The 18,645-nt window shown below is 31.9% G+C and overlaps 1 protein-coding gene across 2 annotated transcripts in view; it reads left to right on the plus strand.

Annotated features, from left to right (window-relative positions):
* LOC115221517 overlaps window positions 1-18,645 on the plus strand; it is a 180,202-nt gene that overhangs the window by 56,036 nt on the left and 105,521 nt on the right. Inside the window, exons 4-5 of one of the 2 annotated variants that reach the window (XR_005002862.1) lie at window positions 1,893-1,956; window positions 4,737-4,923. Coding sequence is in view for 1 of the 2 variants with exons in the window: in XM_036510832.1 (XP_036366725.1) it covers window positions 4,806-4,923 (118 nt within the window). In the remaining variant the exon portion in view is untranslated. Of the gene's footprint in view, window positions 1-1,892; window positions 1,957-4,278; window positions 4,924-18,645 lie in introns of those variants that run through there. The other variant, XM_036510832.1, reaches the window with a different exon arrangement.

Raw genomic sequence — 18,645 nt, forward strand, 5'->3', positions numbered from 1 at the left:
AGAAATAGGTATTTCCTCCAGCTTTATATTCTGAATTCAAGTGTTGCCAAGGTCAACTTTGCTTTCCATCCTTCTAGGATTGATTAAATAAATACCAGTTGAGCAATGTGATTGATGTAATCGACTAACCTCTCCCCACAAAATCTCAGGCTTAGTGCCTATAGTAGAAAGGGTTGTTATAATAATAATAATAATAAAAGCTATAAACAGAACTGTTAGTGTGTTGGACAAAATGCTTAGTAGCATTTTGTCTTTGCCTTCCATACTTTCGGGTTCAATGAAATAGTGTACTGGTATCTATGTAATTGATTAACACCCCCAACCCCATCCAAGTTGCTGTCATGATTTTAAACAAATTTTATTATTATTCATTTTAATGTCCACTTTTCTGTGCTTTCATGAATCGGACAGAATTCTTACAGGGATGGATTGCATTTAGAAGCTATTCATATATATGTGTATTTCAATTGACATAATAACAAATATGTTTCTGTGTTTCTGGAATGAATTAGACCCATTACCAAAGGGTCCATTGTGTGTGCGTGCACGCACTACACATGGGGTGAGCTGCTTTCAGTTTCTGTCTACCAAATCCATTCACAAGGTTGGAGCTTTGTAGAAGACACCTATCCAGGGCTCCATGCAATCAGACTGAATCCAAAACCTTGTGGTTTGGAAGCAAACTTTTTAACCACATGCTTGAGCCTGTGTATGTATTTATAATGTTGATAGTGATGGAGTTTATTTTTTTGTATTTAGTTGCTATTCCTTTAACATCATCTTTGCCCAAGAACATAAGAAAAAATAGCCTGCATGTTATATGACTCCAGCACTGCAAACCATAACCTACTATTACTCTTTATAGTACTTATCACTCAGCAACCAATTTTACAGAATCCATTTTAATTTTCATTTGACATCACAATCTCCACCCTGTTTTAAAACTTTTTGCATTGAAGATACCTAAAAAAAGAAAAGTGAATTTAGATTATGCGTAATTCATTACTTAAGTGGTATATTTCTTTAAAAAGTTATCAAAATTAGTGATTTTAAATGAAAAATTAAATGCTTAATTCTTTTAAAAGTTACGATTAAATCTGATTAATAAATTTTTCTTAAATATAAATTGCAATATTATAATTATTTAACACAAATGATCATGCAAACACCTCTATATACATACAGCTGAAAATGTAGTGAATATTTGGATAGTTTTTACAGCTGGCAAATCTGTTTTTGTCGTTAGCAAACTTTATACTTTGTTATCATTTATGGTTATATAAAGTAACTAGTAGGCTGAATTGTCAAAGCCTGAGACAAAATGCTTAGTGACATTTTTCCCCCAGCTCTTTATGTTCAGAGTTCAAATCCTCCCAAGGTCAACTTAGCTTTTTATTCATCTGGGTTTGATAAAATAAAGTACTAGTACTGGGACTGGTAGTATCAACTACTCTCCATCTCCTCAAAATTACTGACCTTCTACCTAAATCAGAAACCATCATTTATGGCCATCCCAGAAATGTTCAATTACCATATTTTGGAGACAGAAGAGGCATTTAATGATGATCTTTTTTTATCTAATAAATTATATCTGTCTTCCTTTTTCCTTGTCAATTACTTTTTTATATGAGCTTTTATATCCAAATTAATAATAAATTAAAAAGAAAATTCCTTAGATTTTTTTTTTCTTTTCTTAATACTTTAAAAGGAAAGGTTCCCTGATTGAATTAATATCATGTTTTATTTGTTTTATGTAAATAAAAAATATTATCAATGTGATTTGTTGCTTATAAATAAATTAATTATTTTCTACTGCTTTAAGACTATTCCCAAATGATAGAAACAGAATATTATGCAACTTTATTTTCTATTGTTTCTTTTTCTTTATTTAGAAACTACAAAATATTTTATTGGTTTATGGCTTACTATGAAATGATTACTATTCATAGCCTACAGGTAAGTATACCTACTTGCTAATATACACCTTGTATTATGTATTTGAAAATCTCAAAAGCAGCCTTTTAATCTGTATGCAATTAAAATACAATCACCAGAAAGATGAGATGAATGAATACTGGATTCTTGTTTTAACACATTATGTTTGCTATTTCCCAAGGCTCTACCTCCTTAACTTTTTCCTTTTGTGCGTGGCCTGGTTACACAAACCCGTAGCTCTGGACTTGTGTTGAGGTTGGGTCACAAGCTCACGCTTATGGGTCAGTGTCGCTATGGTAAGTGAAATTAGTAGTCTTGTATTATATTTTATGCGCTGTCAATGACCACACAGCTGCTACTGTCTAATCGGCAGTAAATGTACTACTGGATGAGCACTAGAAGGAAAAGAGAAAAAAATAGAGGAAAAGAAACAAGAAAGACATTTCCTGTCCCCAACCACTTACAGTATTGCCTTTACATCATACTTAAGGACTTGAGATACACGTAACATTTAGATGGATGACTTTGGAAATGATGATAGAAACTGAGGGAGGGATCTAAAGTGCAACATGAAACAACATGATTGAATAATGTATGAGTTATTTAATTTCATCTTAATTCATTTTCACAAATCTAAATTAGATGTTTATTTTCTTTCATGTAATTTTTTATTTATTTTCCCATTTGTATCTTGAAAATCATGTTCATTGTTCAAATTTCTAGCCTGTATGTCTTATTTTATTCAATTCCCACTTATTCAATCACAACTTTTAGTAGTTTTTTATTTCTTTTAATTGTAGCTTTACCAAAACATTATTGCTTTAGATATTTAGTTCCTTATTATTTAAATCTACCAATACTCTAGATATATTTTATTCATTCTCAGTTATTTTTTTTTTAACTATATTATTGATAATTACATTTAAGATATCAAATAAGTGTTTTGTTGTTGTTGCTGTCATTATCATCATCATTTATCATCATCATCATCATCATCATAATCATCATCATTAAAAGAACCAATATTGGGAATATAAGGTGTAAGTAATATTTTAAATAATTTAGAACTTTGGATTAAAAAAAACAAACTATTAATTGATTTTTGTCATTATTATATGGATTAAAAAATTCATTGAAATATTTCAAAGTTTCAATACTCAGAATACACAATGTTAAAGAAATTCATTTTAAATAAATAACATTAAATAATAACCATTATTTATTGATCAATAAACTTTATAAGTGAAATTATTATCGTGTATTTGTTGTATTTTCTTTGTTAAATATATTTCTATTGTATCTTTCTAATCTCCCTATAAGTAATTGGCAAAAATTAGAGATTCTGTTAAAATACAAGTTTTGAGAATTGTTTCCAAAAATGTATTTTGGTAAAATGTGTTGGTTCATGTCAATTATAATTGGCATCATTGTATGATTATACCATTAATTGTCTATGTGCAAATAGATAGCTCATATTTTTCTTCATCTCCCCTTTCTCTCCTAAATTTTATATAAAGTCAAAAAAATCTCTTTCCCTATTCTTGCATATATGTGAAATACTAAGCTGACAACGAGGAGAAAAGTTTATGACCCCAGACTGAGGTAGTAGGTTGTATAGTTAAGAAATACACCATTTCAAGGAGAACTGTACAACCTTCTAGCTTTCCCTGGGGCATGAATGAGCAACACTTAAACACATCTATTCTGGCGTTTCAGCAACGCTGAATGCATCATTGTTTATCCGTCTACCAGTTACAATAATTGCAGGCAAATCTCATGCAGTCCTGTCCTGAATTTAAAATATATAAATAAAATGAGTAGAGGCTGCTTTTGGTTGTGTCAGATTTGTTAGCTGGCATTTAATGAAAAATTTTTTTATATTTGTCATTTTTTTTATATATTTGCAAAGATGATCATGAATATTATGAAATTGTTTTCAATGTTTGCTTATTTATTTTTTCACATTATTTTTATTTATATTATGACACTTAATATCTTTCTGTACATTATAATAGCTATAATTGAAACATTGACTATTTTTCACTGTTTGCTAAGTTACTGCTTTATTAGCTTCTTATTTTATTAAATTCAGCTACATTAAAGTTTTAAATTTCTAACTATTACTTCAAAATAGTTTTCGTTTAACAAGAATAAATGTGCTTGGATTATAATTTTAATTTTTAAGCAATAATCTAATTTAAATTATTTTTTTAATTACAGAATTAAAAATCCCTTTTTATGGAAATTTTACCAACCTCTCCTCCCTAATTTTTCCATGTTATTGAAAAAAATTGTATAAATTAAAATTTTTATTTGTAATAATTGCAAAAATTTTTTAATATAAAGAAAACTTTATTCTGTTATCAGTACTATTAATATTTTTTATTCGAATTTGTTGATAGAAAAAGCATAATTTAAGTTATTGTAAATTTTTCATTTTAGAACATAATTCCTTTGCAAAATTAAGGCAAAAATCCTGGATATTCCATACTAAAATATGTTAAACAAATAAATTACTTTTATCAAAGTAATCTTCAAGTTCATTTTATATTATTTTGGTTCTGCTAAATAATAGATTTGGTAAATGATGAGATTTATATTTAAAAAAAAAAGCCTATTTATTTGATACCTAGTTTATTTAATAATTGGCTAATTTTCATAGCTGTTTTACTGAAACTAATTTTAGTTGATTTATTTATTACTGTTTAATTTGTCCAGTTAAGAATTTAAGGAGTAAAAGGTTTATTTTTCATTTTACGTCATAAGTCTCTCATTGATTTTCAATTCAAAGCAACTATTAGTCTTTTCCAGAGAAAAAAAAAAGATTATATATATATAAACATATATATAGTTCTTTCCAGCAAACCAGGATGTTTCCAGCATTGTCTTTTTTTACCTCTTTTGAAGCAAGTGCTACTATTATTCACCAGCTGTTAACCTGGAATGATATGATTTATTGTACTGTTGGTGTCTGCAATTCAATTAAAAGTAAGTACAGTTTCTTCATATCCATATTTTTTCTCCTCTCTGATTTAATGTTGTTTTCTATGCTTAAGGGGGTTTCACACATGTACTTTAGCAGAATTCATTAAATAATTACTCAAAATCAGTATAATCCTCCATTTGATGTCTTTAGTTCTTTTGCCTTTGTGTGAAGATGCTTCATTTACAGTTTATGGTTCCTATATTCTCATAGATTCTTTTATAACTATTGCCACATGTTTTGTGAAAAAAATAGACCATTTAGTTTGGGAATTAGATATTGAATTACTATCCTTTCAATATTAAAAATTTCTTTGGAACTTTGTTTATTTCATAATGAACATTGAAAGAATGTGGTAGAACTTTGTATATTGCAACATATTGTATGATTTGCATATCCTTTAACTTTCCTGCAATTGATAAATTATATATTCATGTATGTTAGAATGATGGTGTGTGTGTGCATGCATGCATGCAGATGTATGGCTTAGTAGTTAGGGTGTTGCACTCATGATTATAAGATTGTGCTGTTTTGATTTGTGGACAAAGCAACACATGTTCTTGAGCAAAGTACTTCATTTCACATTGCTCCAGTCCACTCAGCTGGTGAAAATGGGTAATCCTGCAACAGACCAGCATCATGTCTGGCAGGTGGAGAGTATACACAGAATCTGGAAAACCAGCCTTATAAGCCCATGGCTTTTTGATATATATATGAGAGAAAGAGAAGGAGAAAGAAAAAGAAATAAATAGTTTAAATATAAAGTTTTTTGGTGATTGTTGTTACACATTGCGTACTTTTTTAATGCCTCAGAAGTTGACTCTAGAAAACACTAAACTATTCTGTTTCCTAAAGCATACTTTGTTAAGTATATTTGATACATTTTGTATGGAAAAATTCTAAGTGTACGTGTATTTATTTTAAATATGTGAGAAAGAGAAAAGTTATATAATAAATGCAATAAAAAGATATAAAGGCAACCTTTAGTTATTGTTTAGTAATTCCTCATCAGTGTCCATATAGTGGTAGGTGATCAGATAAAGCATTCAGTTGCTGTTTCTTGTTATCATTTTTATCCTAAAATTCCATGTGGAACCATTTCAAAGATGATAGGATTTTTTCTTCTTTGTGGTCATGGTGGGGGAGTATTACTGCCGCAATAACTTCTGTCGCAAGACTTCTCGACAACAATTTGCTTTGTTGAATGGTTAGCTCCTTCCATTTTCACTTTTAATAATTATGTGCCATAGAGAAACTTCAACAAACTGGAATGGGGATTATATGTTTGAAATATTACATAAAACAAATTTTGATAATACTAATAAAGCCTGTCACTATAAACCACAAAATAGACAAAAATTTAAGTAAGGGATCTTTTCAGGTACAATAATAAATGTCAACATAACTAGGAAATGTTCAGTGTGAAATAATTATCTTAAAATTGCAAATGTGATGAGAATTTGAATTGTAATGGTTTTTCAGAAGTTTAAAAAGCATACTGAATGTAAATTAATAGTTTTTATTTAGAAGTGACTAATTTTTAGAAGAAATCTTTATTGGCAATATAAAAGTAAGCATTAGAAACATCTATTTCAGACAGAAAACTCACTTCTTTATTCCATAATTTTATGCATCATCATCATCATCATTCAACACCTGCCTTCCATACTCTGGCATGGGTTGGATAGTTTGACATGGAGCTGGCTAGCTGGGGCTGTCCAGGCTCCTATTGTCTACACAGCACCAACATGGGTGCTTTTCCCTGTATGAGTGGAAGACAATGATTTTACTTAGCTAGAAGAGAGACGGTAATGAAATTAATAAATTTGTATTCAAATATAGCTGTAGGCGTAATGCAATACATTCGATATGACAGTTTGCCAGGCATTATAGAACAGGAGGAATTACTCGCATACGTTACGGATGAACGCCCCGGATAGTACAATTGTAATTGTAAATGAATCTGCAAGCTTTGGGGGGCTCGTAAGCCATTTCATTTAATTCATTATAAATATTTCATTTCATACCATCCTTTCTGTATTTTTGTTATATGTACCCCATGTCCTGTATTGTATTGTTATGTCCCCTCTTCATTCGGGCCATCGTGCCTATAATAAAGATTTCTGTCATTTCCTCAGTGCAGCCCAGTGTCTGAAAATCCTTTTTCACCACTTCATCCCATGTCTTCCTAGGTACCCCTTCCATAGGTACCCCCCACAATTTGGGTTCAGCACATCTTTATGCATTTGTCCTCGTTCATATGCATCATATGACCAAACTAGTGCAGTTTTATACATATATAATAATCCTTTCTACTATGGGCACAAGGCCTGAAATTTTAGGGGAGGGGACTAGTTAATTACATTGAGCCCAGTGTTTCACTGGTACTTAATTTATCTACCCTGAAAGGCAAAATCAACCTCGGCGGAATTTAACTTGGCATTTCATTCTTTTGGCTTCAATAAATGAAACACTAGGGTCAATGTAATTGACAATAACAATAATAATAATCATTGTTTTCACATCCACTTTTCTATGCTTGCATGGGTCAGACAGAATTTGTTGAAGCAGATTTTCTACTGCCTGTTTCCAAGTATGGCAATATTTTCCTGACAAAATTTTGATTGGCCCAGGGCTATAGTAGTAAATACTTTCCCAAGGTGAATATAGAAAAGGTAAATAAAAAGTAACTTGCAATTACAAAACTGATATGAAGGCCAGCTTCAGAAATCCAGTATAACAGAATCTTGTTATATGAGCCACAACAGCTGTGAGATTCATGTGATTGTCTCTTGAACCCATTGTTGATTGTTTAGCTTGAGTTGTGTCCTTGGGATCCAGATGTCTCAGTATGTTTAGCTGGCAAACTGCTGCTACCATTCCTATGTCACAGCTAAGTAGTTAGTGAAAGGGAGGGTAGCTGTATGAACATCTGCTCTGATAATGTGCAAGTGGTTCGATTGAGAGGGTATTTCTATATGGTCACTCAATCTAATAGATTTAACTGAAATCATATTCTGTATTTTTAAAATTAAAAGATCCATAAGATGATGAGACTAGAAAATGAATGGAATAGTCAATTCTGGAATACTTTGATCATAAGTCTGCTCATTTAGAGCTGACAAAGAGTTAGCAAAACAAAATAGAAATATGTAAATATCCCAATTTAAAACTCAAACACATGAACATTTTGTGTGTGTTTGTATTTATGTGCTTGAAAGAATGTTGCTCCTGTAACTGATGAGGGCAAAATTCACCCATACATTCACAGACATGTATAAAATAATTCCAGTCAAATATTAAAATCTATCAGTACTCAGTATCTATCATGATTGCTATATGTTATCATACATCCAACATGTGTATTTTGGTACAAAAAAATAAATAAATCACTGTGTCATCAACAAAGGCAGTTATACTCTAAACTTAATGCTATAAGTGACTGACTACATCCTCAGCACAAACAAGACTTGTAAGTAATAGCAGACCATAGTTTTTCATGCCTTGCTTGTTACTAAGTTGATCATACAATGCAGATAATAGGCTTAGTGTGTAGAATCTCTGTAATATTTCACTAAACTTTTTCTGCTCCCGTCGTTAACATTATTAATATATTATGGACACCCTTCTAACGTTTCTTTTGTATCCTTATTAGGCTTTGGAGCTGCTTGACTAAATATTTTAGTCTTCATCGAATTCACATAGGCTCCTTTACTCATCTTACATTTACCATATTTTTTTACTTTCAATTGCATCTTATTAGTTTGATTTTGCTGGTCAGTTGTCTACACGAATGCCCAAAGCCATCTAAGATTTTTAATTCTTCTGTAACTCTACTTGAACATTTACCTCTTTATCATGCATTCCACTAATCCTAAACTTACATTTAAATCCTTATACATCTATCTTATAAGACATTCAACCACATTTAACTTTCTCAGTTCTCCAAGTTGTCAAAAATATGATTTAATTTTTCTCCTTTATTTTTTCCATAATCAAAATAAATTATATATTTATGCTGGCTTCATGATTTTCAAACATCTGATATTTCATTGTTTGCATTTGATCAAGTAAAATAAATATTATTTCCAAAATTATTGCCAAAATATTTATCTCTGATATCATTCTAATAATTTCTCATGTCAAGCATTATAGTGTTGAAAGCAAGCTTGCCAATGAAGACCAAGTTTTAATGTCTAGTTGAAGCCAATATACTTGCACAAAATGTGCTGTAATTCTTAAGGAAAGGCGTAATCTTTAAAACCCATGTTTAATTGTAGAAGTTGATAAGGAATTATTTATAGGCACAGGAGTGGCTGTGTGGTAAGTAGCTTGTTTACCAACCACATGGTTCCGGGTTCAGTCCCACTGCGTCGCACCTTGGGCAAGTGTCTTCTACCATAGCCTCGGGCCGACCAAAGCCTTGTAAGGGGATTTGGTAGACGGAAACTGAAAGAAGCCCGTCATATATATGTATATATATATATGTGTGTTTGTCCACTAGCATTGCTTGACAACCGATGCTGGTGTGTTTATGTCCCCGTCACTTAGCGGTTCAGCAAAAGAGACCGATAGAATAAGTACTGGGCTTACAAAGAATAAGTCCCGGGGTCGAGTTGCTCGATTAAAAGCGGTGCTCCAGCATGGCCACTGAAACAAGTAAAAGAGAAAGAGAAATGCCTCTGTGTTACATTTGTCCTTTCGGGATACATTTTCATATATTTTTAATATAATTTAAATACAAAGGTCTAGGGTAATATTCTTAATAAATTTATGCATTTATGTAAGATATTTCTTTCAAGATATTCATTGTGCATTATTGATTGTTTTTCATCTGTTATATGTAACACACTCTGGAAAGGCATTAAGACCATAAAAATTTGAAATGTGACATAATAATTAGATTTAATTAATATTTTCCTTGTAAATATGATGATTTAGGCAATGAAACTAATCAAATGAAGATTTTATACAATTTGGATCCTACGGAATACTTGCTTAAATGGAGGTTGAATATTTATATATTTGTTTGGAGAGAGTGGGGTGCAGTGAACCCATGCATACATAGTATACAAGTAAACACACACACACACACACATATATATATTATGGGTGAAGTAAGGAAGTGAAAATCAATACATTGTTTAAAAGTTTGTACATGTCTCAGTTGTTAGTTTAGTTTCTTAGAGATTTTAACCTCCCACACACCTTCCAATCTCTTATCCTACTGCTGGGTGATACTACTCAACTGTATTGTAAGAAACATCTGCTTTAAGTTGGGTAGCGTTTCTTCTTTAATCAAGGATAAAATTGAATCTAAAAACAATAATCCTAAATGCAGTGCCATAATTGTTAGAAGTTTTATCCTGGTAGCTATTGTTATTTCTTCACAATCAAAGCTTTTATATTATATTGAAAAGAGAACACTGCTGTGATTTGTACAATGACAAAGTGATTTTTATGGAAATTGAGCTTGATGGCTTGATTAACACCACTGAAAAATGATGTTTGTCATAGAATTTTGAGGTATGTTCTAGTTACTTACAGTGTTTTAACAACCAATAATTGCTTAATATAGAAATTTAATTAATTCCAGCTGAAGATTTTTTATCACTAGACAGCTTCAAAAATAAATATTATGTTTTGATATCTCGGTTACATTGTAAGATTTGTTATATTTAGATATTCATTGACACATAAAATTGCAAATAATTGTGATACTACAAAATCGTTTCATCTAGTCTTAAATATTCCTTATTGGCTAATGTATTAGCCTTGCGCATTGAAACAGTTAAAGTACAGTTTCATATTCATAAATTTTCTTAATTTTTTAGCCTCTAAGAAATGTCATTGAAGCTTCAAAATGTAGTGCTTTTTATTTTAATAATTTACCTTCATGTTTTTTATTTATGTATATTGGATGATTGTGCAGATCTTCCACATCCCATTTTGTGGGCTGACTAGACATATATTGCTGGAAACATTACAGGACTTGTCCTTTATTTAGTGACCAGAAGAGGTCTTATTTCAGATCATGGATCACAATACCCTTCTCCCTACATTGAAGTTCTGATGTGTTTCATATGTGAAACTACTAACACAGTTTTAAAAACAGAGTTCACAGAAACATTCATCTTTACTTCAAATACTGGTGTCTGTAATGTCTAATGTCCATTAAAATATTTACTGAGAAAGAAAAAGAAACAAAGGAACCAAATTTCATCCATTCATGTAAGGGGGTTCATAGTTTATCTTCTTTTCTTTTGTTTAAATTCTCTCTGACAATGAGTATCTGCAGTTATTGACTGGAACACTTTAATTGGAATAAACAAAAGAAAATGTTGCTGGGTTTTTGGTCATTGAAGTCCTCCCCACCTGCTTGGGTGTGGTTTCTTCTAGAAAAATTTCTATGAGAAATAGTTTTTAAGTTTTCACTCTATTTGATTTCTCATATCATTTCATCATCACTTTCACTATTGTTGCTTTTAATATATGTGAAGCACTTAAAAACTAATGATTAGTGAAAGAAATGAGGGATAGAGATAAAGGGAATGGAATTCCCCTTTCAGTGGTTTGTACCAACTAATTTACTTCATTTCAGTACTTGAAGTGAATATTTATAACGTAGTAATAGTTTACAAATTCCTTACTGCAAATAAATATCTGAAAGGGCTTGTCGGACTGCTTCATGGACCCAGTAGACAAAATGGAGAAGCTGTTGCCCTGGAGGAAGGCAAGGGAGATGTGCTGGAACAGCCACTATGACTCAAGGTGTTTGCACTTGCAGATAGCCATCTCTGCCTTGACAATGGTGAGCAGGGATATAGTCCAGCGGCTGAGAACACTTGTGGTCTCCACTGCCACAGGCTCAACCATTAATATGTTAGAAAGTGGCTAATACTTTGACTGTTTGCCCTTCTCAGCCTGACAAGTCATTTTCACTTTCTTAAATTGAAAAATCCCACTATATGGTTTCGCTTGATGCATTTTTCATTTGGTGCTACTGCTTCTTTCTTAAAAATGCTTCAAATTTAGTCACTACTACTGAATCTGAAGCTAGTATCAGAACACAAATTTACTTTGTAACAAACATTGGATGGTTAACGTATGAGATGTGTTTACCATATGAAAGCATGTGTTATCACTAACATAAGATCTACATTGATGTTTTGATTTAAATACAGGTAGTTTCAAATGATTTGAGACCAGGACTGGTCTCAGAAGCCAGTTATGAAAGTTTTAAATATTGTAAATATATCCAGTGAAGGCTTTATGACCAAAAAAAAGGATATATCAGATATTTATCCTTTTCATTACTATATTTCTAACAAAAATACAACTCCTATTCTCAATGAAATTCTCAAATAACCAAGATCAAAACTAAATTGTTTTATGTTTATTGAGGTACAAAAATTAGTTTTGGAATACAACTTAGTGAAAGTTTCTTAAATAAATCTATTACATCTTAGAAGCAAAACTGAAATTACAGGTGAAAATATTTAAAATCATTAAATTTAAAATTATTTAAATATTGTTTAATATCACCACAACCAATATTCAGCTGGAGTAAATATCAAAATAATTGTGAAGTAGAAGAATTGTGCACATTATTGGACTTTCATTTGAACTTTAGTACATATAAAACAAGTGTTCCGTAAAGGTAAAATAGTGGATGTTATGTTCGGAGAGGGGACACACAACTACAGAAATTAAATAAATTCACAGATATATAAACAAATGATTCATTGTGATAATAAATCTAAATTCATCACTTAATCTTACCTGTAAATTAATGATAATAATAAAAACAAAACGAGATAGATTTGAAAATTAAGTATTTCATAAATTTAAATAATTACTAACAGTATCTTGAAATTCCACAGCTCACTTTTGTGGCATAGTTTCAGCCATAAACACTTGCCCTGTTGGTTAATAATAGCCTGTCATTTCCTTCACAATGCTTTAATGAATTTTTTGCTGCTTAAAAGTACTGTATTTATTTAGTAAATACATCTCCTTTAGTTTGATAATAATTGAAATAAGATTTGAGCTGCAATATTTCTATGCTTTATTGACAGGAAAAAGGGTTCTGTTTGACACTGCCTCTTTAATACTTCTGTATGCATTTTGGGCTAAAATATGTAAATGACAAATAATTTACTCAATAAGTTATGTGCATATACAGTATGTATAATACAAAAATACTGTAATACAGTATAAGTTGAAGCATTTAGAAGAATGATTATAAATAAATAAAAAAAACTGTGCATTAGGACACATTTCATTCATACTTATATACCAAAATTGCAGAAATTTTCACAAGCTCGTCATTTAGAAATGGAGAGAATCTCTTAGATTTCTTATAAAGTAATGCAATCCAATATTGGTGCTTGAATTGTTGATGGCAGATGGAATCAAAATAATAAATTAAATTACTCTATAAAGAGAATATACAAAGTCTTTTCAAATAAGCAAAATATATATTAGTATTTAAGAAAAAAAGTCCAAGTAATGATATTTACATATTAAAATATATCAAATATGACAGTTACAGCTTTAAAAAAAATTATCTGGGTATTGCAAATAGAAGTATATAAATGATGAAACACTGGAGCTTTAATATGTATGTATAATGAATGAATGTGGTTATGACCATATACTCTAAGCACAGTTTGGATAAGACCCCACATGCTAGTCTCTTCAATTGCACTGACTTGCCTGCACTCTTATATGTGACATATAAGCCAGTAAGAAGGAAGACTAATGGTTGGTCATGATGCAGAGGGCCATGGAAAGCTACATGTCAGGAATATCATTGCTAGAGCATATCTGAAACGATATAATGCAGAATGGAGTGGAGTGAACAATGTGATTATGAAATAATAAAAGTATATGTTCTGCTGCATTACACATGCTGCAAGGTTCACAGACCACAGTGGACTCCTGCAGTTGTTGAGTAGAATCCATTAGATCAGAAGAGACCACTTAAAAAACCTCCAAAATGTTGGGACAATGACATAGTCAATAGATTTGGGCCCAAGCTAAAGAGAAGAATGAAAGTACATTGTAACCAGTGGTGTATAGAGATAAAAGACACAGTGGTTTCACACAACCTCTCACTTCTTAAATCCCCCTCTCTCTCTTTCTTTCTCTCTCTCTTTCTTTCTCTCTCTTTCTTTCTCTCTCTCTCTCTTTCTTTCTCTCTCTCTTTCTTTCTCTCTCTCTTTCTTTCTCTCTCTCTTCTCTTCTCCTCTCTCTACTATTCATCATTATATAATGAGTGTCGCAACCACCATCTCTGCCACCACCACTATCATAACAATTAATGACCTTATCTCTGCTTCTACTACTACCATAACATGCAGTCATTTCTTTCTTGCTATTTCATTTACTCCCTTTAACGTTACATACATCTTACAAAAGTAGAAACATGAATATTGATATACAGTATAATGATTTCTGTCATTTATAAAACATCATTTAGCATACTTTGCAAAATGATCATGGAAAGCTCTTTCAATTGAGTATTCACTGAAAGCTCTCCTTTTTTGATATTGACATTCTTGGAATCATTTTTTGTGGCCATCATTTCATCATAAAAATGCATACACATTTTACACATATGTATTTTTAGGACTTAGCTGAATTCAGAAAGATATCCGTCTGGCATGCCCTTGCCCTGACCATGACATTTTCTTTTTTATGAATAACATGTTCACTTCAACATTGCTATGTCTACACAACTACTGATGACTGCATTGCTTTTGAGCCCCTCATGATTTGGTAAATAGTACAAAAGTATTTTCAATACTAAGGAGCAAAGTAGCTAGTTCTAAAATCTCTAAACAAGATATAAGTAGCAACAATACTAGATGGTAATATTTTTTGCCACTATTATATGGCTGTTCTGTACAGAACCGTTACTACATTTTAACCCTAGGAAAACGTCTTTTTCAGCTGGTTAACGATACACAACCTGTATCTGATATATTGTAAGGGAGTAAATCACTCCCCTCTGGCTTGGCAAGACCAGTAGGTTTTTGGGTCTTTACCCCATCATCTGTACTGGATACCTGCCTGCTGGAGATGGCAGTCAATCGTCCCCACTCACAATATATAAACACAGAAGCAAACTAGCTAGTTCAAAAATCTCTAGACGAGATATAAGTAGTAATAATACTGGATGATAACATTTTTCGCCTCTACTCTTATTTACTATATGCCATAAAAAGCTATCAGCCACCATTTATTATCTGGTCTACCTACTGAGCAAGTGTAAGTTCATGCCGTAAACAAATGGTGAAACTGTGAATGGCTCAGGAACTGGATGTAATCCTTGGGACTGTATTCTTCACTGCGAGGGGAGTGGATAACTGTGGCAATTCTAGAGCTAATACATGCAACCGAAGCCGCGATCACAGGTCGCAACCGGGCGTCAGGCTGAAAAACAGTGTTCGGCAGCCACCATGGTCTCGTGTTGCAGCCAGCGCCTACTCGGCCAGTCCAGGGCAGCGCACCCACATGGTAAAATATGTATACAGAAATACACAAGTGCAGAAGACAGTAAACAATGAAAATAACTTGGTAACATAAATTATGTTTCTTAATACATTGGTCAGAAAGTAAATAATAAATTTTAACGGAAAATAAAGTATTGTACGTGTTGAAGTGCAATTTGTTAGTCTGTGAACCAAAGAGCCAGTTTTGAAGGAACCAGACAGAAACTGTCAACAACAGAAAAACACAAAACCATATGGATTTGAAGTGAAATTTAGGAAGATACTTCTGGCTGTAAATTATGAAATTACTTGCATCAGTAATTGTGAAATTCTTTCTATCAGTAATTTGTTGTTTGTTTGTAAATATCAATTCAAAACTTAGACTTACAGTGAAAACAATAACATGAAAGTTAAACAATGGCATATGAAAATCGAAAGTGAAAAGAATAGAGTCTGAAAAATGAAAACAAGAGATATAGACAGAGAGATAGAGTTGGATAGAGATACACATAAAGAGATATGTTATGTCAGTGATGCTAGAAAACCGGAAGTAAAAATATTAAAATCTTTGAAAGACATGAATGTAATATAAAAAGCAATATTTTTTATTTATTTTAATTTTTAATAAAAAAATCAAATGCAGACCCTGTAATATGCCTAAGGTCAAATTATTCATGCATCACAATTATGGAAGTAATTGGTGAAGCCGTTTTCACATGAAAAGTGAAATCATACACATCTCTATTTTATATATTAGATAATTTCCAGACCATAGCATAACCTAGGCTATGCTAATTTAACTACTCATTCTTCCCTCACAAAAACTAAAGCATAGAAGTATCCAGTACTCTCAAATCTTCTGCGCTTTGATACTAGGAAACAAACAGTCTTAGTTCTTGTTAGGTAATTTTATTTAAGTGTCCTTAGTACAGTATCCGGGTGGAATCTTATTTTAATTAAGGATCATAAATGTTCTTCCTCACTTACTGGTGCACTACAAGTGCATCTTATATGGATATACTGAACAACATTATAGAAATACATTATAGTCATTAGACTGGAAACAAGGATTGTCCAAGTGTTCATCGGCACTCCTGTAATTGGTAATTTTGGGTAGCTTCTTAATCATCATCATCGTTTAATGTCTGCCTTCTATGCAGGCATGGGTTGGATGGTTGCCAGATAATGTTTATAGTAAAATTGTATGCAATTTTCCCCTTGAGGTATCTATAAAACTAAAAAGTATCTTTTTTTATTCTTTATTTAGTCTACATAATGATGTGTTTCCCCAGTTATTGTCTAGAACATTATTACTAAGTGGGTGGGAGAATATAAAAAGAAGACGAAAAACTGATAGCTTTCAAATCATTGGAAAGACTATTTCTAGGTCTGATCTCTTCTGAAAATTTTTGAAAGAGATGCTTAAAAAAGTTTCATTTAATTCTGTTTTTGTATAAAATCATTATCATTATTTTTATTACTGTAGGAATCACATTCAGAAATGATCATAACCAGTTCTATATTCAAGCATGTGGTTAAGTTTGTTGCATTTTTCTTGTGTTTCTGTCACATCTTTTGAAAAGTCTTCAAATTCAGAGTCATTATTAATCAATGTGAAGCTGGTTTTCAGCTTTTCCTAATGTAGAACATTATAGAAGACTGTGTGGAAAAAATATCCAAGGACTTTGGAGAATCCAAAGTCCATTTAAAAAAGACTGTCTAATGAAGTCATGTTATACTAGTAGAATAACAAGTTTGTGTTCTTTTTCGCATTTAAATATGATTAGGTTGTTTTGGATTGCTTGGTGTTATAAGCCACAAAAAGTTTTGGGTGAGTTTATTACAGAAGGGCTATAGTTATTAAAATATTAAATTAGTAAAAAGATATTTTAATTAACGTTTTTATGTCTTTCCAAATCAAATCTGTATTTCATTTGTAAAGGTTACCATGTGTGTGTGCATTCATGCATGCACAGACACATGTATGCATGTGTAAGTATTCAACAACAAAATCAAACAAAAGTTAACCATGACAGACTTCTCCATCTTCCCCTCATTTCCTCACCATCATCTTCAGTTGTCTTTTTGGGTTTTCTTTTCTTTGCTTCCTTCTGCATTTATTTCCATCACTCTTCTCGTCCAGTCATTTTCATTCTTCCTCAGCACCTAACCCAGCCATTTTATCACATTCTCTTCAAAACCTTCATCATTGGCTTTATTCGCATCGTCCTCTGAAATTCTTTGTTTTCTTCTCTCTTGGTTATATTCCTGCTCATCCATAAAATCATTCTCACTTCTGTTCTTTCTATCTGAATCATAATACTCCTCCTACATGCAGCATACACTGTTCCATCAATTTCAGCAATACCTCTCTTCATTAGCATGTCACTCAATTCCTGGAACTTTTTCCATACACACTCCAGCTACTGTTGTTTGATCCATTCCATCTTCTAGCTAACAAAATGTTTTCACATCTATCTTCATGCCATTTCCAAGATTGGGCTCAATGCTCTCTCTATTTGCTGTTCCCTTGATGCATACCTTTCAGTTAGAGTTAGCTAACAACCCTCTGACACCCTTAGGGGAATAATATTTTTGTCTAATGAATTTAATCAACTGATGATGAAAGTGAATAATTCAATAGGAGCATAGATTACCAATATGTAAAAGTAACAAAATTCGATATAAAGAAAATGAGTTTTAATTATTTTAATACTGCCTTACAAATCCAGACTGGTGGTGGTGGTTGTTGTTGATGGTGATGAAATACTTGCTATCCCTTTCTCTCTCTCCTTCTTAAAAAAGTACAGCTTCAGCTTTATGAAATTTATTTATTCTAGATAAGTACAAGAAAGTGTTACTAAAATTTTGCTGCTGCTATTCCTGCTCTGTGTTTTCTATATTGAATGGATATTGCTATTGAGTAAAGACTTAGAACTAGAAAGACTCTGAGACAAAAACCAGCATGGAAAAGGAAGATATGGAAGCTTAAAGATCCATTAAACAGTCAGAAACTCAGAGACGTACTATTTGAAGCACTTGATGAAGAGGAGGAAGAAATAGTGATGTAAAGCATAAATGACAACTGGAAGTTCTTACAGGACAACATACTGAGGCCTACAGACAAAATTTGTTGCTGGTGCAAGGTTTCCAGCAACATGGGTGGGGAACAGTTAGGTAGGCAGCTGTAAAAGTGAAGAGATAGGCTTGTAAAGATTGGAGCAGCAA

This window comes from Octopus sinensis, linkage group LG18 (assembly GCF_006345805.1).
Source record: "Octopus sinensis linkage group LG18, ASM634580v1, whole genome shotgun sequence".
Lineage (NCBI taxonomy): Eukaryota > Metazoa > Mollusca > Cephalopoda > Octopoda > Octopodidae > Octopus > Octopus sinensis.